Below are 26,183 nucleotides of genomic sequence, written 5' to 3'. Positions count from 1 at the left end.
GGGTCCAATGAAAACTTGATATTAAGAAGCTGCAATAAAAGGCGCTGGACTTCTTTCCACAATGGGAAGATGATTGGACAATCCCAAAAAATGTGGAATAAAGACCCTTGACCAGAATCATACCTCCAACAAGTACCAGAAACCGTAGGGTTCAAATGTCTAAGCATCTGGGGGGTATGGTACCAAAACATTAATGTCTTGTATGAATTCTCTCTGAAGGACACACAAGTGGATGACATTGCAGCCCTACGCCAGATAAGCTGCCACTCATTTGGCGAGATATCTCGCTCAAGGTATCTCTCCCATTTAGACATATACGCATGTCGTAGGACCTGAGGTGGCTCCGGGGTTGAGAGGAGGACATAAATATCTGATATAAGACCTTTAGTAGAGGTCGAAAGTTTGCATAATTTTTCAAACTGTGTTGGAGTGGACACTTTCGTATCTCGGAACATAGATCTAAGCAAATGTTTTATTTGTAAATGCTGCCATCTAGAGGACTCCGGAAGACTATATTTCTCCTTGAGCAAATCAAAAGATATAATCTCCAAAGTTCTATAGTCCACTATATCAGCGAATCTAAATAGCTTATTAGAGAACCATGGCTTAAAGAGCGTACCCTGCATTCCTATCCTGAACACAGGGTTGAATAGGAATGAGGTCAGAGAGGGTCTATCAGAAACCAATGGAAATTTATGTTTACAACATTTCCAAATGGAGTGTGTGTGTGACATCGGGCCTAGTAACTGGACAGAGCAATCATTTGGTAGAGGGGACCACAGGAGAGCATTGGGATGAATGGGGGCTAGCCAAAGCTTTTCAATCTCCATCCATCTAGAAAATGCCTGAAGAGAGGACCACGCTGGGATCCGACGTAAATGCGTCGCCCAATAATATTTCATTATGTCAGGAAGCCCCAAACCCCCCTGCGTTTTAAGAGCAGTTAGGGTGTTGCATGCAATTCTATGTCTCTTCCCATTCCAGACAAATCGAAGGATAGAAGATTGTAATGCTCTCAGCTCTTTTTTAGGTATCGGGACTGGGATAGTCTCCATCACATATAATAGCTTGGGTAGTATAGTCATTTTGACCACTGCGATACGCCCCAACAAAGAAACAGGCAAGGGCATCCACTTAGCCATAAGTGTATTAAGTTCCTGAAAAAGTGGGACAAAATTATGAGTATAGAGGGTACCATATGTTTTTGTAAGTTTCACTCCTAAATAATTAAGGGTGATGTCATTCCACTTAAAATGATAATTGTTTTGTAAATTGCTCAAGACATCCGGAGGGAGATTAATAGGTAATGCTTCTATTTTTGTCCTATTTATCTTATAGCCAGATAACTTCCCATACTCCTCTATAACCTGAAATAAATTTGGTAGCGAGATATGCAAATTGGTTAGCGTTAGAAGAATGTCATCTGCAAAGAGTGAGAATTTAAAGTCTACTCTATTCACTTCAACCCCCTGGATATCAGGATGGGCTCTTATTAGCGCTGCCAGCGGCTCTATACATAATACAAAGAGTAATGGCGATAGCGGGCAACCTTGCCTCGTGCCATTGTGGATGGGTATCCGCTTTGACTGAGCATGTGTCATTTTTACATAAGCCGAGGGACAGGTATAGAGGGCTCGTACAGCATTCAGGAAGGACCCCCCTATACCAAAACACTGCAGCGTAGAGAACATGAACGGCCAACTCAGGCGATCAAAGGCCTTTTCTGCATCTAGGCCTAATACTAATGCTTGCTGTTTCCTCCTATTAAGAACATCTATCAGATCTATAGTCCTCCTTGTGTTATCTCCTCCTTGGCGGTGTAACACAAAGCCAACCTGATCCTTGTGTATCAAACTCGGAAGCAGACCAACAAGCCTATTTGCCAATAGCTTTGTAAATATTTTTAGGTCCGAATTAAGGAGGGCTATAGGACGATAGTTCACACAATCCATATGATCCTTGTTTAACTTAGGTATGAGAGTAATAAAAGATTGCAGCATCGTGTCAGGTATAGAGGAACCCCCCAAGAAGGAGTTAAAGACCTTAACCATGTGGGGAAGCAAAATATCTATATACGTCTTATAGTAAAGATACGATAGACCATCAGGTCCGGGGGACTTACGGTTTGGCAGATTATTAATCACTTCATTGATTTCCTCCTCTGTAATTTGAGTATTAAGGGTAGCTGCTAGATCACTAGACAGTTTAGGTAGCTTACATTTTTTAAGAAAAGTAGAGAACTGATCTCGTTGCTGTATAGGATCCCTCGCTACCTGTAGGGGGAGAGAGTACAAATTTTCATAGTATTTTTGGAACAGAACCATTATTTTATTGGGGTCATAAGTAATAGTGCCATCAGCCTGTCTCATGGCTGTCGGGGCGTTCACTAAAGTGGAATCCCGTAGTTGTTTCGCCAGAAGTGTGTGCGACTTATTCCCCCAGGCATAGTACGTTGTCTGGAGTATAAGAGTAATTTGTCCGTCTTTACTAACGCCAGGTCTCTCAACTTAGCTCTCAACAGAACTATACGCCTTAAAAGGTGGCGGGAACTACGGGATCCCAATTGACCCTCCAGATTTTCCAAATCTTTTTTAATACTGCAATATTGCAAATTCCTGTCCCTTTTTAATTTGGAACCAATGGCTATGCAGCTACCCCTGAAGACAGCTTTATGCGCCTCCCATAGAGTGGATACGTTGGAAACTGATTGCTGATTGATACAAAAATATTCCGATAGACCCTCTCGTAGCTCCTGCTTAGATACAGGATTAGAAAGCAAGCTTTCATTTAACCACCAATGACAGATTTTAGTAATCGGATGTTCAGTATTTAACTTCAAAAAGATTGGCGCATGGTCTGACCATGAGATAGAACCTATATCAGCATCAACCATTAAACGCATTGTAGGAACATTACCTAAGAAGTAATCAATACGAGAATGCATACTATGAGGGTGCGAGTAAAATATGTATGTTTTAGATGTACTCTCCATAAGTCAAATAACCCAAATCTTCTCACCAGACGTCTAAAAAGACGAGAAAGCCTAGCTTGCTCTCTGGAGGGGGGTCTCCCTGACAGTGTTTGCCTATCAAACGTTTCAGAGAAAGAGACATTAAAGTCACCTCCCACAATGAGTGCTGCCGGTAATAACTGAGATATTTTAGCGAACACCCTAGTAATAAAGGGAATCTGCTTGGTGTTTGGAGCGTAGAGGTTACATAATACTATAGGAGTGCCATACATTGTGGCCTGCAGTATTACATATCGCCCTAGAGGATCAGAGATCTGGTTGGTCACTTGGAGCGGGCAGTTAGCAGATAGAAGGATCGCCACCCCTGCCTTTTTCTGTCCACTAGAAGCCGAGTAGGCCCTTGGGAACAATCCCATAGCAAATTTAAACGTTCCAGTGTTATCAAAATGCGTCTCCTGGAGGAAGACTATATCCGCTCTCTGAGCACGACATTCCGTTAAGGCCAGTCTCCGTTTTACATTGGAGTTCAGGCCTTTAACGTTTAAGGACATACACTTGACCATAGCGGAAATATTGGCTGCGCCATATACTTGCTATTTAGGCAGAAGGTATCATTCCTCCAGGAGACCACATCCCGATCCTTCCAAGTGAGAATCTGGAATAAATCATCTGCAATAACATTAGATACATTAAACAGATAGTATGACACATGACACACGAGGATATAAGGGAACACACAAGAAGAGTACATGTAAGAGGTAAAAACAGGAATTATCCAAACATTGGACTTTGAAGTCCAGATGAGGGCAATCAAAGAAGGCATAAAACACATATTATAGCCCATTCTCTTCTCTCCCACTCTATAGAGAGCTGAGAAAAGGAAGAGGGCCAACAACAACATTCCCCCCTGTGGTGACATGGTTGAGCACATCCGACATGGATGCCCATACATTCTTTGAACAATATGTGAAACAACTGAGCTCCTTAAAAGCCCAAGAATATGTGTTTCCTGAACGATTAGGTATCAGAAATATATGAGGAACAACAGCCGCCTATTATAGCGACATAAACTGTAGGAAGCGAGCGTCATTTTGTGACTCAGGACACATCAAGTCAGGTCAATTCATCTCTCATATTCAATCCCCTGGATTCTTCTCTTGGCTGGGACCTGCGGTTCTTGCTTCTCACTTGACTCCAAATTGGAAGGGGTGCCATCTGTGGATCAGGGACCTCCCAGTCATCAATAGGAGGCTCCGAAAGTCCCAAGGTAGCACAAAAAGCAGGTAAATCTGCGTGAGCACGCATTGGTACAGCTTTCCCATTTTTGTTAGCAATGAGTGCAAACGGATAGCCCCAGCGATATGGAATTTTCTTCTGCCTCATGGACTGTAATAGGGGCTGGAGATGGCGCCTTTTTTGCAGGGTAAGCCACGATAAATCCTGATATAGTTGCACTTGCACCCCTTGAAAATCAATAGCCCTCAGAGCACGGGCTTTAGCCATTATGGCCTCTTTCACCTGGTAGTCCGTGACACGGCAAATAACATCCCGAGGCTGCGCAGACATATTTTTGGGTCGCAATGCCCTCTGAGCGCGGTCCATTTTGATAGTATGAGTCGCCGGAGCCTCTAAGATGGAGTTAAATAATCCATTCAGGACCTCATGAAGATTTTCCTCTGATTCTGGTTCAGGCAGGCCCCTCACTCTAATATTATGTCTGCGACCCCTATTATCTAGGTCCTCTAGGTGCCTTGTGTTTTCTCGGACCACTAGGGTACATTTCTCTACAGTAGATTGGAGATGAGCAATATATTTGCGCGTAGTGTCGTGCTCAATTTCTAGGGAGTCTACCCTGGCCGTAACTTGTTGAAAGTCCTGACGTAAGGATGAGATTTCAGCCTTAAATGTGTCCCTAACTTCTACTATTAGGTTTTTAAAGTCCTCTTTAGTAGGGAGGTGCTGCAGCGACTGCCTCAAGGAAGCTGAGGCCTGCGACAATTGCGGGGCGCTATCTTCAATATCTTCATTTATGTCCGACTGTGAGTCCCAGGGCACATCCTCCCCCATACCTTTCTCCTTGTTGATGTGATCATGGTCTTCTGAGGCTTCTGCCCAATCTCTTCTGCGCTGCGTTGGGGTAGCAGGGGGGTTATTGCGCTTCGGCGCATTTTGGGCGGCATGCTTGTCAGGAGATTCACCCCTTGCGCCTGTCCCCCTGCGTTTTCTAACTGCCTCTGTCCTCTCGGCTTATAGGCAAATTCCTCCGCTAGTGGAGATAGGGTGGAGGCACTCACTGTTAGGGGGCCGCTACGTGCAGCGCGCTGTGTCAAGAGAGCTTTACTGCCTTCTCCTCCAGCAGTGATTCCCGCCGCAGATTCGCGCCACAGACCTCCTGGAGCGGACGGAGCGGCAGCGCGGCGATCCAGGAAGACTGTAATGTCCTGAGTCTTCAAAAGGGGTGCCGGGCTTCCTCTCACTCTCTTAGAAGGTAACGATTTCCCCATGGGACCCGAACACCGTGCATGTGGAGCTTCTATATAGTGGCTGGGCAGCGGAGCTCCTCACTCACACGTCCATCTTGCCGGACGGCCAAGCCACGCCTCCAAAGAGGACCTTTCATGGGTCCGAACATTGTAAGATAACTATCTGGACATGTAGAGCAGCGCCCAGGGATCTCACTGCACTTACTATTATCCCTGGGCGCCGCTCCGTTCGCCCACTGTGGCCCCGTTACCTTCTCCCGCGCTGTATGGTAATTGCTACTATTGGTAAACCAGGGAGGAATCTGCCCTGTTTCTCCCTGGGCGTTCCTACTCCCTGGCTGTAGCGCTGGCCAATCGCAGCGCAGAGCTCACAGCCTGGGAGTTTTTTTTCTACCTGGCTGTGAGCTCTTCGCTGCGATTGGACAGAGCTACAGCCAGGGAGAAGGAACGCCCAGGGAGAAACAGGGCAGAGTCCTCCCTGGTGAACCGATAGTAGCAATTGACATACAGCGCGGGAGAAGGTAACGGGGCCACAGCGGGCGAATAGAGCGGCGCCCAGGGATAATAGTAAGTGCAGTGAGATCCCTGGGCGCCGTTCTACATGTCCAGATAGTTATCTTAAAATGTTCTGACCCATGAAAAGTCCTCTTTAAGCTTTTGGTAAACTTAGTAATTGAATAATGTCATTTTTGTGACATTTTTTGCTGTCTTTTTTTGGAAAACATATCTTTGCAGGTTCATGCATCTTAGGGTTTTTCACATCTGCGTTGTTAACATTTGCATCTCCATCAGAGCTAGTCAAAAATAGTGGAAAGAAAATTCTTGCAGGAATTTTTTTCTTAGCAAAAAAAAGTTATCTTGAATGGAAACCGAATGGATCCCATTATAGTCAAAGGGATGTGTTAATTTCCATACATGTCATGAATCTGACACTTTCGTTATTTCCATTCTTCTGCTCCTATAACAGAGCAGAAGAACGGAAAATGATAGCGCTGATGTGAAAGTAGCCTTAGTTGTCAGCACGCTGCAGAGCTAGTATGACATTACACATCCCTTTGGTGCCATAGTCTGGAGTTCTAAGAGCACCCTGTGAGCTACTGTATGGTGCCTCCATAAAGCACTGTAATGCAAAATGTCTGTTTGCCACTGTCTGAAATCAAAGCATACTTGAGTAGAGTATGGGCCCTTAGACTTTTTTGGGCGCTGCATTACTGATCCATACAATTTTGTATGAGGCCTACTCACAGTAGTGGTTGTGTTCTTGTAGGTACCAATAAGCAATTGGGTTGGTCTAACATATAACAAAGACAAATGACAATGAACTACTGATCTCCTTTTCTACAAACTGTAGATAATACACATGAGAAATAAAGATAACACTCTTTACCATTCAATTCTTCATGTGTCAGAATCGTCAGTTTCAGACCGATACTTCAAAGTCCTTTTCATACTGTATACTGGGGAAAAATGCAAAGTTCTCACAAAATGAATTCACTTCAGACCACAGAACAAGAGAACGTTGATGTGTCAAATTGAGTTGTAATTATAGTGGACTTCTCATACTGAACCATGTTGAGCTTGGTGTAAGACCTTTCTAAGAAATTCATTGTATTGTAGAATTCTGATTTTGCTTTGATGTATCTTATGTTACTTTCATGAATCTTTGTGTTATTTTAGCTAATGTTCCTATCTGTGTCCATTTCCTATATTTGAGTAGTATTTTGATAGAACAAATCTTATAATCCTGCATCTGCAGAACCTGCAAAACATATTTGAAGTACTTTTCAGATTTGAGGATATTAATCCTTTCAGGACCCTGAGATTTTCAATTTTTGAGTTTTTGTTTTTCACTCCCCGTCTTCCCATGAGGGCCTTTTTTTTGCGGGACAAGTTTTACTTTCTAATGGCACCATTTATAGTTGCATGCCATGTATAGTGTTGGGCGCGAATATTCGAATCACGAATATCGGCATTTCGAGAATTCGCGAATATTTAGATTTATTTTTTTCCTCAGTAACCTCCCTTCTTGCTTGTGGGCCAATGAGAAGGCTGCAATGTCTTTGAGCTTAGCAACATCCCTAGCAACCAATAGGAAAGTTGCCTACCCCTTACTATATAAGAAACTCCACAGCAGCCATTTTCTGTAGTTTTTTTAAGTTCTGAGAGAGACTGCAGTGTTATTGCTGTGCTCTGGGATTTCCACTCATTACATTAGATAGTTAGATAGCTTATATGTAGCTTAAGGCTGACATGTCAGCCTGCATTTGTGGGAGGGGCGCAGGCGCTCTTAAAAGGAGGCACGCCCTCTCCTCATGTGCGGGCGTTTTCGGTGCCTTCCCGCCACGAACCTTACGCCCCTTACAGCAGTACCGCTAGACAGGTAAGTAAGTCCCGTCATGGTGCCTCCGGTTCCTCCGTCTTCGGCACTTGACGGCCGGGTAAGTTCGGTCACATTCACTGCCCTCACTCACCCTCCACGCCGCGGCGCATCCATTCCAGGCGTCTCCCCTACGTCCGACCTCTGCTCCCGGCACAGTCCACAGGGGGGTCACGTGGGACGCCGGGCATGAGGTCCGCCGCAGCGTCCATGTTGCCCGGCAACGAGTTCAGTGTTCTCCTCCTGCACCCACAAGGCACGACCGCCTCCTAAGCTCCGGGGTGCGCCGCGTCCGGTTGCTTTCCCATTGTGGTCTCGTGGCCGGCTGTCCCTCTGGCTCGGCCCCGGTCTGCACGGCGTCTCTGTTACCCGGCAACGCCGTTGGTGTCCCCCCCCCCCCTGCGGTCACATGATCTCTCCCTGGTTCCGGTCTGCGCTCCTCTCGTCCACCGCCGCCCTCATCGTACATACCGGGCAATGCGGGTCCGGCCCGGTCACCCGGGGGTCGGGTCCGTCCAGAGCCAGGGCCGCATCAGGGGTGCCGCTTCCACTCTGCCGCAGCGCTGGCCGGCGGCCGGCGGTTGTTAATTTTCAATAAAGTTTAAAAATAAAAAAATAAAAAATAAAAATAAAGTCTCTCACACGAATACACGTTGCACACGGGAGCAGCGCAAATTTCAATTCACACTAATATCATACACACACAGGAGCAATTTAGCTCATAGTAACTGCTACAGGGTCCCCACGGGCCCTCCTCTGTCATCCAGAGCCACTGTCAGCTGACTCAGGGAACCTTCCCCGCCCCCTTCCTCCCCTCATTCACTTGCTTCTGTCCTCTCCAGCTAAAATAAAATAAAATAAAAAATGTGTGTGGGTGTGTGTATGTGTATATATATATATATATATATATATATATATGTATGTATGCATGTAGATAAATGAATGAATAAATAAGTTTCAACACTTTCACGCTTCAGAGATAAGTCACTCCACAGGTCAACCCTTCACACCGCACGTTCAGCAATTCCCGCTACCCTCCACGTCAGGTCCCACTACGCAGGGCATCCGCAGCCCACCAGAGTATTTCGTTAGATCACAGGGACGGCTGGGGATCCCTGGGTTGTGGGTCGGTAAATGGCGCAGTCTATGGACTGCTCCGGGCCCCCCCCCCCCCTATGCCTCTGACTGTTGTTGCAGACCCCGGGTTTTCGGCCGTGCTAGCCATTTTTTTCGTCTGCCAAGGGTTTTTCAAACAATTTCCGCCCGTGTCGACCACCGCCTGTTCCACTCTGCTACATCTGCGGACGTTTCGGTAAATACTTCTTTTCAGTCACCGTTCTGTCACCAGTCACACGGCGGGTTTGCTTCCTGTCATCCCACCATGTTCATTGCCGGGTTTTCTTCAGGTTTCACGCATGTCATTTCATGCTCCAACATGTCTGTGGCCTGTTCCGTGTCAGGCTCACGCATTATTCATTACCATTTGTTGCCCATGTCGCCACGGGCTCACGTTTTTCCCAGACTATATCTGTTGCCAGTCACGCTTCAGGCTCACGTATTATTTGCCGTCAGTGCCTGTTTCAGGGTTATGTTTCCAATATATCATGTCTGTTGCCTGTCACGTTTCAGGCTTACGTTTTTCTTTTCTGTTGCCAGTTACATTTCTGGCTTACGTTTCTAATCTATCATGTCTGCTGCCTGTTACGCTTCAGGCTTACGTGTTTTCTTTTTGTTGCCAGTTACGTTTCTGGCTTACGTTTCTATATGTATCATGTTGCCTGTTACGCTTCAGGCTTACGTTTTTTCTTTTATTTTTGTCGCCTGTTACGTTTCAGGCTTACGTATCCACTGTACCACGTCTGTTGCCTGTCACGTTTGTCAGGTTCACGTTTCTCTTATGTATTTATTCCCCGTTACGCTTCAGGTTTACGTTTTTTCATCCATTACCGGTTACAGGCCAGGTTCATGCTGTTAATCACTATTCTTTGTCGCTATCATTTTTTTTTTTTTCCAGATTCAATCAATATTATTTTCTACAGTACGACCCCAGTTTTTGTGTTCTTTTTCCAAAAAAAAAAATAAAAAAAAATGAGTATTGTTACAGACCCTGGGTACTCTGCCGTTAATCTTCAACCAGGGATCCATGCATCCTTACAGAGGTCATAAAATTCCCCACTTGGGGTTCAACCAGGTAGGTGCCGGTTTTTTAGTCCTTCTCACTCCAGTCACACCCAAAGTTTTTATTCTCTCCACACAGTCAAGCAGCTGCAGCGAAGTATATAAAAAAAAAATGATGGTTCCCTATGTCACGGTTGGGACGCATTGGCGCGTTCCGGTCTGCGTAGTCTCCCCCTCACGTTACCAATTATTTTGCAGTCCCCGGGTGCTGCGCCACTCTGGCTGCGCTCGTCAGCCAGGTTGCGCTCATTTGTCCCGTTTGTGCCGACCATCGCTTTCCACTCTCTACATCCACGGACATTTCCGGCAACTGCTTCATTTTCCACCACACATTCGCGGTCTTCCAGGCTACGCTGCTATACAACTTCCTATTCCTTTGTCACCCGCGTCAGGGTCACGTCATAGTCACCAGGTTGTCTCCAGTCACGTCTCAGGTCACTTCTTGTTCATGTCACCATGTTTTGTTTCTCTGTCATACCTGTCCACGACAGGCTGTTGCTGTCACGTGTCAGGCCTATGTATTAATTGGCGGTAACGGCCAGGCTCACGCCTCTTGCCTCCCATGGCCTGTTCTGTCCAGGCGTCCGTTCCTTTCTCAATCATTGGCCTGTCACGTTTCAGACTCACGCTTTATTACCATTGCCACTTTTTGCGCTTCAGGCTCACGTGCACATCTCACCATGTCGGGTGCCTGCCACGGTTCAAGCTCACGTTTTTTTGTTCAGTGTATCATCTGTTGCCTGTCACGTTCAAACGGTCGTTTCAATCTGTCATCTTGTTGCCATGTTTTATCTGTTGCCTGTCACGTTTTCAGGCTCACGTTTTCAATTCATCATCTGTTTCTGTTACGCTTCAGGCTTACGTGTTATTTTCATTTTCTGTTGCCTGTTACGTTTCAGGCTTACGTTTCTAATTTATCTTAGGTTTCCTATTACGCTTCAGGCTTACGTGTTATTTTCATTATCTGTTGCCTGTTACGTTTCAGGCTTACGTTTTCAATTTGTCATAGGTTTGGCTGTTACGCTTCAGGCTTACGTTTCAATCAATCATCTGCTGCCTGTTGCGCTTCAGGCTCACGTGTTTTTATTTTTCAGGTGTTGCCTGTCACGCTTCAGGCTTACGTTCATGGCACGCCGTGTCTGCCACCGGCTGCGCATCGATGTACGTTTCCAGTTTCCGTTGCCTCTTTCGTTTAGGGTCCACGTTCGTCACTTCTCATGCCATGGTTATCGCGCTCAGGCGTACATAAGTGTCCGGATCACTCAAAGTCTTACGTGGTATCATTTATTTTCTGTTACCTGTCACTTCAGGTTCACACTGTTAATTTACTGTTTCTGTCGCCTGTCATGTTTTAGACTCGATTCGGTAGTCTTTTCTCCGGTACGATTTCAGGTTTGATGTTTGTTTTCTCTTCAGTTTTCTTTTTCCTGTCTGGGGCCAAGTACGGTTAGCCTTCTCACGTCATTTCACGCTTAGTCCATGGTCCCGCCGTTCAGAGCACTAGACACTCGCTAGTCCTCCTTTAACCACCATTCACGTCTCGGGTGTCGCTTGCAAGGTACGGGGCTTCCTGGTCAAATGTTATTTTCTATTTGTCACTTCGCAGCTGCAGTAGGTCGCATTTCCAACATCAAAGAAGGCCTATCTGTACCGGAAACACCCGCATCCAAGCGGCCCTATGGAGTTGGTCAATTCCGAAGTTGGTTACGGAGCTTAACCGGAGAGGGTTCCAATACCCTGTTTCCGCCGTAAAGCAGAGCCGTATAGGCTACTGATGGCTGAACCAGCAGCCCCGGACTTGGAGCAAGTCTCCATGTCCACCCTTCAGGTGTCCCTGGCGCAGCTACATGCCGGGATGGACTCCGTCGCCTCCTTGGTTTCGGACGTCCAGTCCAGCCTCCTGGCCGTCAAGTCCTACTGGGGGCTGCCACCTGTCCAGTCCACTCTAGCCTTGCCAATAACCTCCACCCTAGGGCCCGTTCCCCCAGGTAGGGTTCCGTACGCTACCGACTGCTCCCTCGCTTTTCATTCCCTGCCGCAGCCAAACTGCTTGTCATTACAACGAATGTAGGGCCCCTTCATGCATGTTTCAGGGCTCACCCCCAGCCGATGGGTCCTCAGATTCAGGCCATCCTGTTCCACAACTATCCTTCAACACCTTCAACGATATTTGGCCAAAGTCCAACATTTCTCCATGTTGGAAGACCCCGAAAGTAGGTCGGTTTTCTGTCTCAAACGGTTAGGGGGTGTTCAGAAGAGTAGTCACGCGGTCGTCCCGAGCAGGCAGGCTGTGTCAGGGGATCATTTAGAAGCTTTCCACCTCCCTAGATGGTCTTCCTTTTGGGCTCCTTTCCAGCACTATCATAAAGGCTGCCATGTTCTTTAGTTCCGCGGGTTCTTAGGACACAGCGCATTCACTCACAGTTTCAGTCAGGTCCAAGGGTTTAACCGGGGGTCAGCTGGTATGGCACGACGACCATTTCTCCTCACATCTCCTCACTTCCAACCTCACAGGTGGGTCCACCAGTGGAGGTGAAGTTCCTCCAGTCTACCAACGCATGGGCCCGGTCCAGGTGCTCAGGAGCCGGCTGGCAGCTCTGGGGGACTCCGCCCCTGACCGCCAATTGCTCCCGTTCCAGGTCTCGGCCCGCACGGCCTCGCAGTTTCATCTCCCACTTTCGCACCCTGGCGGCGGGCTTGGGTTTCAACCCCAAGACCATTTCAGGACACTCCTTCCGTATTGGAGCTGCATCCGCGGCTTCAAAGCACGACGTCCCCGGCCACGTCATCCGCAAATGGGTCGCTGGCGCTCCTCAGGCTTCTCACGTTACATACCTACCCTCAGGCCGAGATATCCCAGGCAATCCACAGTTTGGTTTTGTAACTTGGTCAGTGGCGAAGGTTTTTCTCTCCCTACTCATATGTATTTTTGCCCCCTTTTAGGCTTACCCGCGGCATGGCTAAGGGCACCTCTCCAGCCATATCAGTTTAGGCAGGTTGGTTTCCTCTCTCAGGTCTCGGCACGTTCGGGGCACCAGCTCTCTGCCGTAGCCATGACCACAAATATTGTAATGCAAGGCAGCAACTAAACAGACCAGTGAGGGTGAAGTCAAAGGGATTTATTAACAAAATAAACAAAGTCCAGGTAAACTTCACTGGGCAAACATCAGGCAAACAAAAAACAAAGGAAAGCCAGGAGTAGTCCCGATCCGTGTGAGACAGGTGAGTATCTTACATATATAATACAGATAGATAGTGGGAGATAGTCAGTGTAGGTTAGATTCTGATATAGTGTAGCTGACCAGTGCAGGGTGTTGGGTAGTGTGATAGGTTCTGTTGTCCATACATACATGCAGACCTGCTAAAATGTGAAGTTGCGGCAAAATATTTGCATCATTAGTGCCAATTAGCGCAATCGCAAATATATTGGAGCACTGTAACTGCATATAAAGCCATTTTTTATGTTCTGCCATGCCAACCATTTTCTCCAGTCTCAGGAAGCCAGGAGTAGTCCCGATCCGTGCATAAGTCTCTGTGCAATTTGCCAGGTAAACGGATGCGTCACAGAAAGTACCGGGTCCTGGGTCCCACTGGAACGGACAGAGTCCCAGCAAACTTCAATCTGTAGCTAGCCGTACTGACCTGCACCTGGATAAGGAAGGATTACAGTGGTCACTGACCGACCTGGGAGGCCACCTTTTATGTGCCTGCTAAAAAATCCCAGGGCGCCAAGTGTCCACTCCCCATAGGTCATGATCCTGCCCTACACCTGTGTACAAGGCTTTGGTCGGTCATTAGTCAATTAGACCAATGCCGGACCCCTAATCTGCTTTGAACTTGCGGCCAGGTGCTATTCCCTTCGCTGCTCGGCGAAGCGCGTACGGGCGACCGCGTATCCCCTTGCAAACCCATTTTCGAACATAAATGCGGATGCACGACAGGCTCTGCGAGAGTGCGCGAACATGTCGACATGGACACCGGAATGGAATCTGCAACAGGCACCAGAGACAAGTTCGGCCGCAGCGTTCTGCCACTAGCCCGGCCAAGCTGTCCCCGAAAGCCATGCGGTCTTCCCCTCCGGTGCACATGCGAACGCATCCCCGCGTCAGTTCGCAAAGGGGTCGGAGCTGGTGTATCAATGGAGACACGCGTAACCTGTCCCGCAGCTCCACGAGGACCCTTTTTGGTCATACCGGAGTGTGAGACAGGTGAGGATCGAGGAGGCGGCTCAGAGACTTTTTCCCTGGATTATCCCGGTGGAAGGCTGCCACCAACTCATCTGCATGCACCTGACCAGCAGGTACTCAACATCTCTCCTCTGGACTAAAACCCTTCCAATCTACCAAGTATTGTCGAGACCTCTGGACAAAACGAGAGTCCAATCCTGTTCACCTCGAACTCTGACACCCCTTGGACCTCCAACAGGGGTGGAGTCTGAATGAAGGGGGCGGAGTCGGCCACCGATTTGAGAAGTGATACATGAAAGGTGTTCACACCTCGAATCGACGGTGGAAGAGCAACCTTGTACGTAACTCGGTTGATCTTCTGCATCACCGGGTATAGACCAATGAATCGAGGACCCAACTTGGAAGATGGCTGATGCAGCGAAATGTTCCGGGTGGAGACCCACACCTGATCTCTCACCTTAAACTTTTGCTCTACAGTGTGATGACGATCAGCAAATTTCTTCTGTTGCGCCACCGCACTGCGGAGATTCCGCTGAACCGACGACCAAATGGGACGTCTATCCTCGAACCATTGATTCACCACTGGTGAATCAGTGGAGGGCCCGGCCAGAGAAGAGAGCCTTGGATCCCTGCCCCCCACGCACCTGAATGGAGACATCTTAGTGGAAGCATGCTCAGAGTTATTATAAGCCACCTCCGCGAAGGGTAGATGTGTGGCCCATTCCTCCTGGCAGTCTGACACAAAGCACCAGAGATATTGCTCCAGGGTCTGGTTAGTCCTTTCTGTCTGACCGTTGGTCTCTGGGTGAAAACCGGAAGAGAAAGACAAATTTATACCCAACCGGGAGCAGAAAGAACGCCATAACCGAGAGATGAATTGAACACCTCTATCTGAAACAATATCATCCGGCGCTCCGTGTAATCGAAATACATAATTCAAAAACAGATCTGCCAATTCTCTGGCTGACGGCAATCCGGGAAGTGGGATAAAATGGGCCATTTTACTAAAACGGTCCACCACTACCCAGATTACCATACTTCCAGAGGACCTTGGCAAATCTGTGATGAAGTCCATGGAGATGTGAGTCCATGGAGCCTGAGGAATGGGCAATGGGAGCAAAGTACCAGAAGGGGCGGACCGAGACGGTTTACATCGAGCACACATACTACATGCCTGGATGTAGGCCTTAACATCCACGGATATACTGGGCCACCAAACGTGACGTTTAACAAGGGCAAGTGTTTTCTTAACACCCAGATGCCCTGCAGACTTGGAGTCGTGAAGCTGTTGGATAACCTTTAACCGAAGGTTAACTGGTACAAACCATTGCCCCTCGGGCTTGTTAGGCAGACTCTCTGCCTGTGAAGGCTCGAGAAGAGAGGACAAGTCCTCCATTAACTCTGCGGTCCCTTGGGGCGGCCAGAAAACATTTAGTGGGAAGAATAGTCTCTGGCTCAGAGCTCAGGATGGAAGCAGGCTCAGGGAAGCAGCGGGACAGAGCATCTGCCATCACATTTTTAGAACCTGTCTTATACATGAGGCGAAAATTGAAGCGGGTGAAAAACAATGCCCACCGAGCTTTTTTGGGAGTTGAGTCTCTTGGCAGTCTCTAGGTATTTTTGTGGTCAGTGTAAACCGTAATGGGATGTTCCTCACCCTCTAGCCAATGTCTCCACTCTTGAAAAGCCATTTTTACTCCTAGAAGCTCTCTATTGCCAATGTCATAATTACACTCGGCTGGAGAGAGCTTCCAAGAGAAGAAGGCACAGGGATGTAACCTCTCAGGGACCCCAAAATACTGTGAAAGAACTGCCCCAACACCAAACTCGGAGGTGTCGACCTTGAGGACAAAAGGTCGTGAAGTGTCTGGATGAGTAAGGATTGGCGCAGTGCAAAAGGCCTGCTTTAGTGTTTCAAAGGCTCTGTCTGCCTCTCTCGTCCACTTTGAAGGATTAGCTCCCTTCTTAGTGAGGTTAGTGAGAGGTACCACTATCGCAGAAAAATTCTTAATAAACTTGCGATAGAAGTTGGCAAAGCTTAAGAAACGCTGCAGTCCCTTCAGATCCTTAGGCCGAGGCCAATCCAAGACAGCAGAAAGTTAGGATGGATCCATAACCAGTCCCCTTTCTGAGATAATGTACCCCAGAAAAGGCAATTCCGTTACCTCAAACAGACAATTCTCTAGTTTGGCAAAGAGGCAGTTCTCCCTCAATTTCTGGAAAACGTGACACACGTGTCTCCAATGAGACACCAGATCCGACGAGTAGATTAGTATGTCGTCTAAATAGACAACAACAAATCTACCTAAGAAATCCCTTAAGACATCATTGATGAACTCCTGGAAGACTGCAGGAGCATTACAGAGACCAAAAGGCATAACGAGATACTTGTAATGCCCGTCCCTGGTGTTGAATGTGGTCTTCCATTTATCACCTTCTCTGACGCGTACCAAGTTATATGCACCCCTCAAATCGAGTTTGGTGAAGATCCGGGCCCCTGCCACCTGAGAAAACAAATCGTACTGGTTCTTCACCATGATCCGATTGAGGGCGTGAAAGTCGATGCAGGGTCTCAAGCCTCCATCCTTCTTCTCCACAAAGAAGAACCCGGCTCCAGCAGGGAAAGTGGATGGACGAATGAAACCCTTCTCGAGATTCTCTTTAATATAATCACGCTGGGCCTGAATCTCAGGCCCAGTGAGATTATATAGATGTCCCCGGGGTGGCATGGTACCTAGCAACAGATCTATGGGACAATCATATGACCTATGGGGAGGTAACACATCAGCCCCCTGTGGACTGAACACGTCCTGGAAGTGATGGTAATGCTAGGGTAATGTACTTAATACTTCTGTGGAGGCTAGTGGCAATTCAGGACATATGCATCGAGTGAGGCATTCAGTACTCCAACGCCAGTCCACTATCGAATTATGTAGTCTCAACCAAGGGAGACCCAAAATCACAGGAGTTGATGGCATGTCCAGGACAAAAAGGCTTAAGGTCTCCCGATGATCAGCCCTATTGTTACCTGCATCCCGGGCGTCATCCACATGGCACGACCATCCTGGAGAGGAGATCCATCAATAGCGGTCACCGACAGGGTGGTCTTTGGTTGGATAAGCGGGATGCCAAGTCGATGCACCAAGACTGAGTCCATAAAATTCCCTGCTGCTCCAGAATCAATCAGGGCAGAAAACACATGGACTTTGTCTTGCCACTGTAGTGAAATGAGTACCATCACTCGAGTTGAAGGAGGGATAATAGCACCTAGGAGGTTCTCCTCTATGCCCCCTAGGTACATTTGTTTCCCGCCGACAGGAGGGGACAGGTCTTAACGAGAGGTCCAGCTTTTCCACAAAACAGGCACAGACCTTTCTGTTGGTGATGAGATTGTTCCGCTTGTGTAAGATGGGAGGACCCAACCTCCCTTGGCTGTTCTGACGGCTTGGTGGCCCCTGGATGTGGTCGTGAAGGTGTAAAGCGAGTCAACCGTTCTACCCGCCTCTCCCGGATCCGTCTGTCAGCATCAATTGCCTGGGAGATGGCCATGATACGGGAGTGGGTAAGGCTAAAAGAAGATCCCGGACTGCATCAAAAAGTCCCAGCCGGAAACGATGGTGGAGGGCTGCGTCGCCTCAGGTGGTGAAAGCTGCCCATCGCCTGAATTCCGCAGCGTATTCTTCGGCAGGGCGGCGACCTTGCTGAATATACCCGAGATGGTTCTCGGCAGTACGGGTACGATCTGAATCATCGTAGATAACGGCCATGGCCTCAAAGAAAGCTTTGACTGACAAATAGGCGGCGTGGTCCTAGGGAAAATTAAACGCCCAACGCTGGGGATCTCCACGCAGCAAGGACATTATGATCAAAATCCTCTGTCTGATATTGCCAGAAGCTATCGGCCGCAACTGGAAACATAAAAGACAGGAGTCCCTGAAGTTTAGGAATTCCTGTCTATCTCCTGTGAAGGAGTCAGGCATTGGAATCTTCGACTCCATTTGGTGTCTTGCGATCGTGATGGATAACGTGGAAGCTCCTTGGAGCAGCTGCTGAACCTCCCCCATCACATTATACAGTTGCTCCTGGATTTCAGCTGCAGCGACTGATGGCACATTCGGTTGTCGTTGGGTTAACAGATTAGCTGCTCCTGTTACCTCAGTTAGCTGCTGCTGGATTCTTTCCATGGCAACAGTTTGTTGGGCCCACTGTTCTGTAATGCAAGACACCAACGAAACAGACCAGTGAGGGTGAAGTCAAAGGGGTTTATTAACAAAATAAACAAAGTCAAGGTAAACTTCACTGGGCAAACATCAGGCAAACAAAAAACAAAGGAAAGCCAGGAGTAGTACCGATCCGTGTGAGACAGGTGAGTATCTTACATATATAATACAGATAGTTAGTGGGAGATAGTCAGTGTAGGTTAGATCCTGATATAGTGTAGCTGATAGGTTCCAGTGCAGGGTGTTGGGTAGTGTGATAGGTTCTGTTGTCCATACATACATGCAGACCTGCTAAAATGTGAAGTTGCGGCAAAATATTTGCATCATTAGTGCCAATTAGCGCAATCGCGAATATATTGGAGCACTGTAACTGCATATAAAGCCATTTTTTATGTTCTGCCATGCCAACCATTTTCTCCAGTCTCAGGAAACTTGTAGCCGCTTGGAAAATGTAGCAAATTTGACCCACACCTTTATTTTGCGTGCATTACGGGAATATTACATTGCCGATTTTTCGCAATCAAGAAAATAATCTCAAATTCGCGAATATATGATGAATATTCGGCCAAATATTCGTGAAATATTGCGAATTTGAATATAGCTCCTGACGCTCATCACTAGCCATGTAGCAGGAAGCGGGAAAAAAATTCCAAATGGGGTAGAATTGGGAAAAAACGCAATTCTGATTAAGGTTTTTTTGTTTTTTTTACACTGTACACTATAGGGTAAAATTGACCTGTTATCTTCATTTTCCAGATCAGTATGGTTACAACGATACCACACTTATATAATTTTTCTTGCGTTGTAATACTGAAAAAAAATATTAAAATCTTTGAGGAAAAAAAACTAAATTTTTTATTACCATATTTTGACCCCTATACCTTTTTTGTAGTTATGTGTACGGGGCTGTGTGAGGGCTCAATTTGAAGTGTGTGCGACTTTTTGATCACTTTTTATAAAAAAATTATTGGGTAGTTGAAGTGACAAAAAAATTGGCTGTTTTTATTTTTTTCCCATTACACCATTTGCCGTTTGCCATTAATATTGTTATATTTTAATTGTATGGGCATTTTTGCACACGGCGATGCCCATTATGTTTATTTTTTTTATTGGTTAATTATTTTTAGTTTATTTTTAAGGAAAGGGGGGTGATTTGAACTTTTAGTTTTTTTTAATTTATTTTTTATATTTGTAAAAACCTTTATTTACTTTTTTTAAGTCACCTTGGGTGACAATAACTGGCAATCATTAGATTGCCCATTGTGTTCATTGATGGCTAAATAGCCATCATTGAACACCAGTGATGGCCAGTACGCAGTGTTCGCCGACGAACACATGCGATCTGCCATCTTCACTCCCAAGTCCGGCGATGCAGAGGTAAGTCCTTACCTGTGCCTGTGCCGTGAGCTGCTCTGAAACACATGCGGTCACCGGGAGCAGGCAGTTCCGAGAACAGCCCGATGAAGGCTGTTCTCGGAACTGCCTGCTCCCGGTGACCGCATGTGTTTCAGAGCGGCTTGCGGCGCAGGCACAGGTAAGGACTTACCTCTGCATTGCCGGACTTGGGAGTGAAGATGGCAGATCGCATGTGTTCGTCGGCGAACACTGCGAACTGGCCATCACTGTTGAACACTTCATTTGGAATATAACAATACAATGCTGCCACCTAGTGGCCTGTATTGGTATATTCCTAAAATAGACACCGAAGCCTGCTTGAAGCTTCGGGCTATTTCAGCAATGTAACAGGTTCCCCGATCTCAGAGAAGGAGTTCAAGTATGAGTCCAGCAATATTCAATTCACCTTGTCTCCCTCATAAGCTGACGTCCCAGCAGACTCCCTCAGAATCCTTCCCAGAATTTCAAATATGCTCAGCCACACTGACTTGGCTTCAGCCTGCAGAGATTTCTACAAATTGCTCACTTACATGCCTAGACTCAAAGACATTCACATAGCTTTCCCTAAGCCACGCCTTGGCTGTGTGCTGTGGGTCATTGTCTTATTGGAAGGTGAACTTTTTCCCAGTCTGAGGTTCCGGACACTCTGGATCAGGTTTTCATTAAACATATTCCTGTACTTTGCTCCATTCCACTTTCCCTCAATTATAACTAGTTGCCCGATCCCAGCTGCTGAAAAGCACCCCTACAGCCTGATGCTGCCACCACCATGCTTCTTTGTAGGGATGGTTTTGGGCAGGTGATGTGCAGTGCCTCGTTTTATCCAGATATGATGCTTAGAATTGAGACTAAAAAGCTCAATACTGGTTTCATGAGGAAACAGAATCTTGTGTCTCACAGTCTGAGAGTGCTTTTAGTTTTTTTTTTTTTTGCAAACTTACATGTGTCTTTTACTGAGGAGAGACTTCTTTCTGGTCACTCTTAATTGTCCATAGCAACCAATAAAAGCTCAGCTTTTTTATTTTTTTAGAGCACTGTACTAACTGAAAACTTAGCTTGATTGGCTGCTATGGACAACTACAGTGGGATGCGAAAGTTTGGGCAACCTTTTTAATCGTCATGATTTTCCTGTATAAATCGTTGGTTGTTACGATAAAAAATGTCAGTTAAATATATCATATAGGAGACACACACAGTGATATTTGAGAAGTGAAATGAAGTTTATTGGATTTACAGAAAGTGTGCTATAATTGTTTAAACAGAATAAGGCAGGTGCATAAATTTGAGCACTGTTGTCATTTTATTGATTCCAAAACCTTTAGAACTAATTATTGGAACTCAAATTGGCTTGGTAAGCTCAGTGACCCCTGACCTACATACACAGGTGAATCCAATTACGAGACAGAGTATTTAAGGGGGTCAATTGTAAGTTTCCCTCCTTTTTTAATTTTCTCTGAAGAGTAGCAACATGGGGGTCTCAAAACAACTCTCAAATGACCTGAAGACAAAGATTGTTCACCATCATGGTTTAGGGGAAGGATACAGAAAGCTGTCTCAGAGATTTCAGCTGTCTGTTTCCACAGTTAGGAACATATTGAGGAAATGGAAGACCACAGGCTCAGTTCAAGTTAAGGCTCGAAGTGGCAGACCAAGAAAAATCTCAGATAGACAGAAGCGACGAATGGTGAGAACAGTCAGAGTCAACCCACAGACCAGCACCAAAGACCTACAACATCATCTTGCTGCAGATGGAGTCACTGTGCATCGTTCAACCATTTGGCGCACTTTACACAAGGAGATGCTGTATGCAAGAGTGATGCAGAGGAAGCCTTTTCTCCGCCCACAGCACAAAAAGTGGCGCTTGAGGTGGGCTAAAGAACATTTGGACAAGCTAGCTTCATTTTGGAATAAGGTGCTGTGGACTGATGAAACTAAAATTTAGTTATTTGGCCATAACAAGGGGAGTTATGCATGGAGGAAAGAGAACACAGCATTCCAAGAAAAACAGCTGCTACCTACAGTAAAATATGGTGGTGGTTCCATCAGGCTGTGGGGCTGTGTGGCCAGTGCAGGGACTGGGAATCTTGTCAAAGTTGAGGGACGCATGGATTCCACTCAGTATCAGCAGATTCTGGAGACCAATGTCCAGGAATCAGTGACAAAGCTGAAGCTGTGACGGGGCTGGATCTTTCAGCAAGACAACGACTCTAAACACTGCTCAAAATCCACTAAGGCATTTATGCAGAGGAACAAGTACAACGTTCTGGAATGGCCATCTCAGTCCCCAGACCTGAATATAATTGAAAATCTGTGGTGTGACTTAAAGAGAGCTGTCCATGCTCAGAAGCCATCAAACCTGAATGAACTAAAGATGTTTTGTAAAGAGGAATGGTCCAAAATATCTTCAACCAGAATCCAGACTCTCATTGGAACCTACAGGAAGCGTTTAGAGGCTGTAATTTCTGCAAAAGGAGGATCTACTAAATATTGATTTAATTTCTTTTTTTTTGGTGCCCAAATTTATGCACCTGCCTAATTTTGTTTAAACAATTATAGCACACTTTCTGTAAATCCAATAAACTTCATTTCACTTCTCAAATATCACTGTGTGTGTCTCCTATATGATATATTTAACTGACATTGTTTATCGTAACAACCAACGATTTATACAGGAAAATCATGATGATTAACGAGGTTGCCCAAACTTTCGCATCCCACTGTAAGACATATTTACTATTAGGCAGTTTGATTTGGAGATGTTGGAGGCGGGCTACTTTTTCGTGGGCCACCCTGTAGAATAATACTGAAAACCCTGCTGTAATATATTACATTATTATTAGTGTTGAGCGAACTTGTGTTTTCAGTTCGGCGTACAAAGTTCGGGTTATCTAAGAATTCCGTTATGGATTCTGCTACCACGGACTATAAGTTATGGTCCGTGGTAGCGGAATCCATAATGGAATTCTTAGATAACCCGAACCCGAGCTTTGTATGCTGAACTTGAAATACAAGTTCGCTCATCCCTAATTATTATAACTACGGTAGTATCACACTCCTTGCAATTGTTTATACTAATGCAGAGTATTACAGTTGTGACTTGAGTGATTTGACAACTTACTGGTTCTAAATAGGTTAATATATTTATATATAATTTAACATAAAATTATCCTCCTCTCAACAGGCATGGCTGAATATCGTCGGTACCTGATGCCTGCTTTACTAATCGCTGGATGGTTCATTGGCTGTGGAGTGATGGTGTATGTCATTTTCTCATGAAAAGAGTAAGTTGCTAAATAACTTCTTCTTACAATATAGATAAACAGCAAAATATTTGTAGCGGTTTCGGATGGAGGAGCACCACCTCCACTTCCAAGTGACTTCAGCAGGGCAAGGTAGCAGCAGCAGATCCTCTGCAGTTGCATCATACTTGGGCAATGGCGCAGGCATGAGATAAGGCGAGGCTATATGTCTCAAGGGGGATAGGGGGGGGTCTCTTGAGTAACGAGGCCCACCCTTCTCTGCTCCAGAAGGCTAATTTTGAACAAATTTGATTAATTACAATCGATCTACTCATCTCTAATGACTATGGTTGTCTGTTTTGACCTGTGCTAGCTACTCCTCAATTATAATCTGTCAATGTCTAACTTCAGTGAAATCTATGTATGAAGAATCCGGATAAGGTTCATTTCCATATAATTATGCACAAACAGTACGTGAAAAAATACTTTGCTATTGTGCAACATAACATGATGACAGTACAAGTGGCTACAGGGAGTTAGGAGGGACAAACAGCAATAAGGGAGAATAAAAAGCAATGAAGCATGTGGCACGACGGTCATCTAGCTGTACATGTGAAGTCTTTAGAACTGAACAGTGGATATGGTGGAACTTGCAACTAATAAAAGTGAAGCTACTCTTTCAGGTTATTGATAATATTCTGCATTTAATAGTATCATACTCATCATCAATAATAAATGTTTGTGTTTCTTTTAGATAGAGCTGCAAATGTCTGAAGAACTGAAGGCTTCTTTCTCCATGAGCCATCTTATACTAATTCCACAGTGTAGCATCCCATGAAGATGCAGTACCAAGATTAGAATTTTGAGAATAGCATAAATAGTAAAATGTGTTTTTTCTGTTTTTAAATGTATGCCACATGTACATTGAATGCAATTTAAATTAAATATTTGATTGGATAGTTTTTTATTTTATTGCTTTGCTAACAAAATGGTGTTTAAAAAAATGAAAGAAAAACAATATATTTCAGAAATAGTATAACAAGAATAATATATAATAAATTAAATTATAGACAATACTGCATTACATAAGAAATCTGGAAATCTGTTTGCTTTACATGGAATTTTTATACTTCCTCATCTTAAAGGGCATCTGTCAGCAGATTTGTACCTATGACACTGGCTTACCTGTTACATGTGCGCTTGGCAGCTGAAGGCATCTGTGTTGGTCCCATGTTCATATGTGCCCGCATTGCTGAGAAAAATGATGTTTTAAAATATGTAAATGAGCCTCTAGGAGCAAGGGGGGCGTTGCCGTTGCTCATAGAGGCTCCACTTTCTCTGCACTTTGACAGGGCCAGGCAGTAAAAAAACGTGATCACACCTGGCCCTGTCAATCAAAATGGAGAGGGCACGGCAGTTGCTCCTAAAGGGGTTCTCTGGTAATTAAGAAAATGAAAATACTTAAACATTACATTATTATAAATATATTCCCAAATATGGTACCTTTCATTAGTTATAATGGATTGTTTTGTCTGGGGAGCAATCATCAGGGGAAATAAAATGTCCGCCGTCCTATTAGTGCTATTAGTTATATATATATATATATATATATATATAAGAAATGAATACACCGCAGCACTTCCAGTAGGTGAAAAATAGTGGGATCCTTTATTCACCCATGCAACGTTTCGATCCACCAGCTGGGACAATTTTCAAGGGTGTGTATATATGTATATATATATATATATATATGTATATATATATGTATATATATATATATAGAGACACATTGTATTTTTTAATTTGTATATTGTATATTTCGTTATATTTCGAATTGCCTTATGCTCCGTGGTAACGAAATCCATAAAGCAATTCTGCTTTTACCACCAAACAAAGCATGAATGAATTTTAAAATATTAAATTCGCTCATTTCTATCCATAACCATGGCAACACATAGGCATGCATAGGAGCAGCATTCACAATTATATTATTTTAGATTCTAAAAATGCAAATACCCTTTTCACCAGGGGGACCATTTTCATGCTCAGAGATACATTTTTATTATTTTGCTGCTGTCATGTGTTCAGAAAAACACTAGATGGCACCCTCTCTCAATTTTCCTCTATTGTATAGACATGGACTGGAGTGGCATGCTAGTGACTGATGTTATTAAGGCTACTTTCACACTGGCGTTTTGGCTTTCCGTTTGTGAGATCCGTTCAGGGCTCTCACAAGCGGTCCATAACGGATCAGTTTAGCACTAATGCATTCTGAATGGAAAAGGATCCGCTCAGAATGCATCAGTTGGCCTCCGTTCCGTCTCCGTTCCGCTTTGGAGGCGGACATCAAAACGCTGCTTGCAGCGTTTTGTTGTCTGTCTGATGAAACTGAGCCAAACGGATCTGTTCTGACACACAATGTAAGTCAATGGGGACGGATCCGTTTTCTATGACACAATCTGGCACAATAGAAAACAGATCGTCCATCATTGACTTTCAATGGAGTTCATGACGGATCCTTCTTGGCTATGTTAAAGATAATACAAACGGATCCGTTCTGAACGGATGCAGACGGTAGTACCAGACGGTAGTACCATGACGGATCTGCACCAAACACGAGTGTGAAAGTAGCCTAATAGGGATGAGCGAATCGACTTCGGATGAAACATCCGAAGTCGATTCGCATAAAACTTCGTTCTAATACTGTACGGAGCAGGAGCTCCGTACAGTACTAGAATCTATTGGCTCTGATGAGCCGAAGTCATTGCTTCGAGTTCGGGAAATGGTTTTTTACAGTACAAATTAATTTATTAAGTTATTGCACAAAGTCTCACGAGACTTTGCAAAGCAATGACTTCGGCTCATCAGAGCCAATACATTCTAATACTGTATGGAGCTCCTGCTCCGTACAGTATTAGAACGAAGTTTTATGCAAATCGACTTCGGATGTTTCATCCGAAGTCGATTCGCTCATCACTAGTTATTACCTTGCTGGCTTTTCGTCTTTGCTTAGAGTTGAGACAAATTTAGGCTACTTTCACACTTGCGGCAGAGAGATCCGGCAAGCAGTTCCGTCGCCGGAACTGCCTGCCGGATCAGGCAAAATGTATGCCAACTGATGGCATTAGTAAGA

The 26,183-nt window shown here is 45.4% G+C and overlaps 1 protein-coding gene across 2 annotated transcripts in view; it reads left to right on the top strand.

The window, feature by feature from the left end:
* STRIT1 (small transmembrane regulator of ion transport 1) overlaps nucleotides 1-24,012 on the top strand; it is a 40,102-nt gene extending 16,090 nt beyond the window's left edge. For both annotated transcript variants that reach the window (XM_040428131.1, XM_040428132.1), the window contains exons 2-3: nucleotides 22,993-23,092; nucleotides 23,805-24,012. In XM_040428131.1, coding sequence (XP_040284065.1) covers nucleotides 22,993-23,087 — 95 coding nt within the window. In that variant the 3' untranslated portion in view covers nucleotides 23,088-23,092; nucleotides 23,805-24,012. The remainder of the gene's footprint in view (nucleotides 1-22,992; nucleotides 23,093-23,804) is intronic.
* The last annotated feature ends 2,171 nt before the right edge of the window (nucleotides 24,013-26,183 follow it).

The sequence above is a fragment of the Bufo bufo genome, chromosome 4 (genome assembly GCF_905171765.1).
Source record: "Bufo bufo chromosome 4, aBufBuf1.1, whole genome shotgun sequence".
Classification (NCBI taxonomy): Eukaryota; Metazoa; Chordata; class Amphibia; order Anura; family Bufonidae; genus Bufo; species Bufo bufo.
The sequence above is the reverse complement of the archived record's forward strand: the minus strand, read 5'-3'. Positions and strand labels throughout refer to the sequence as shown.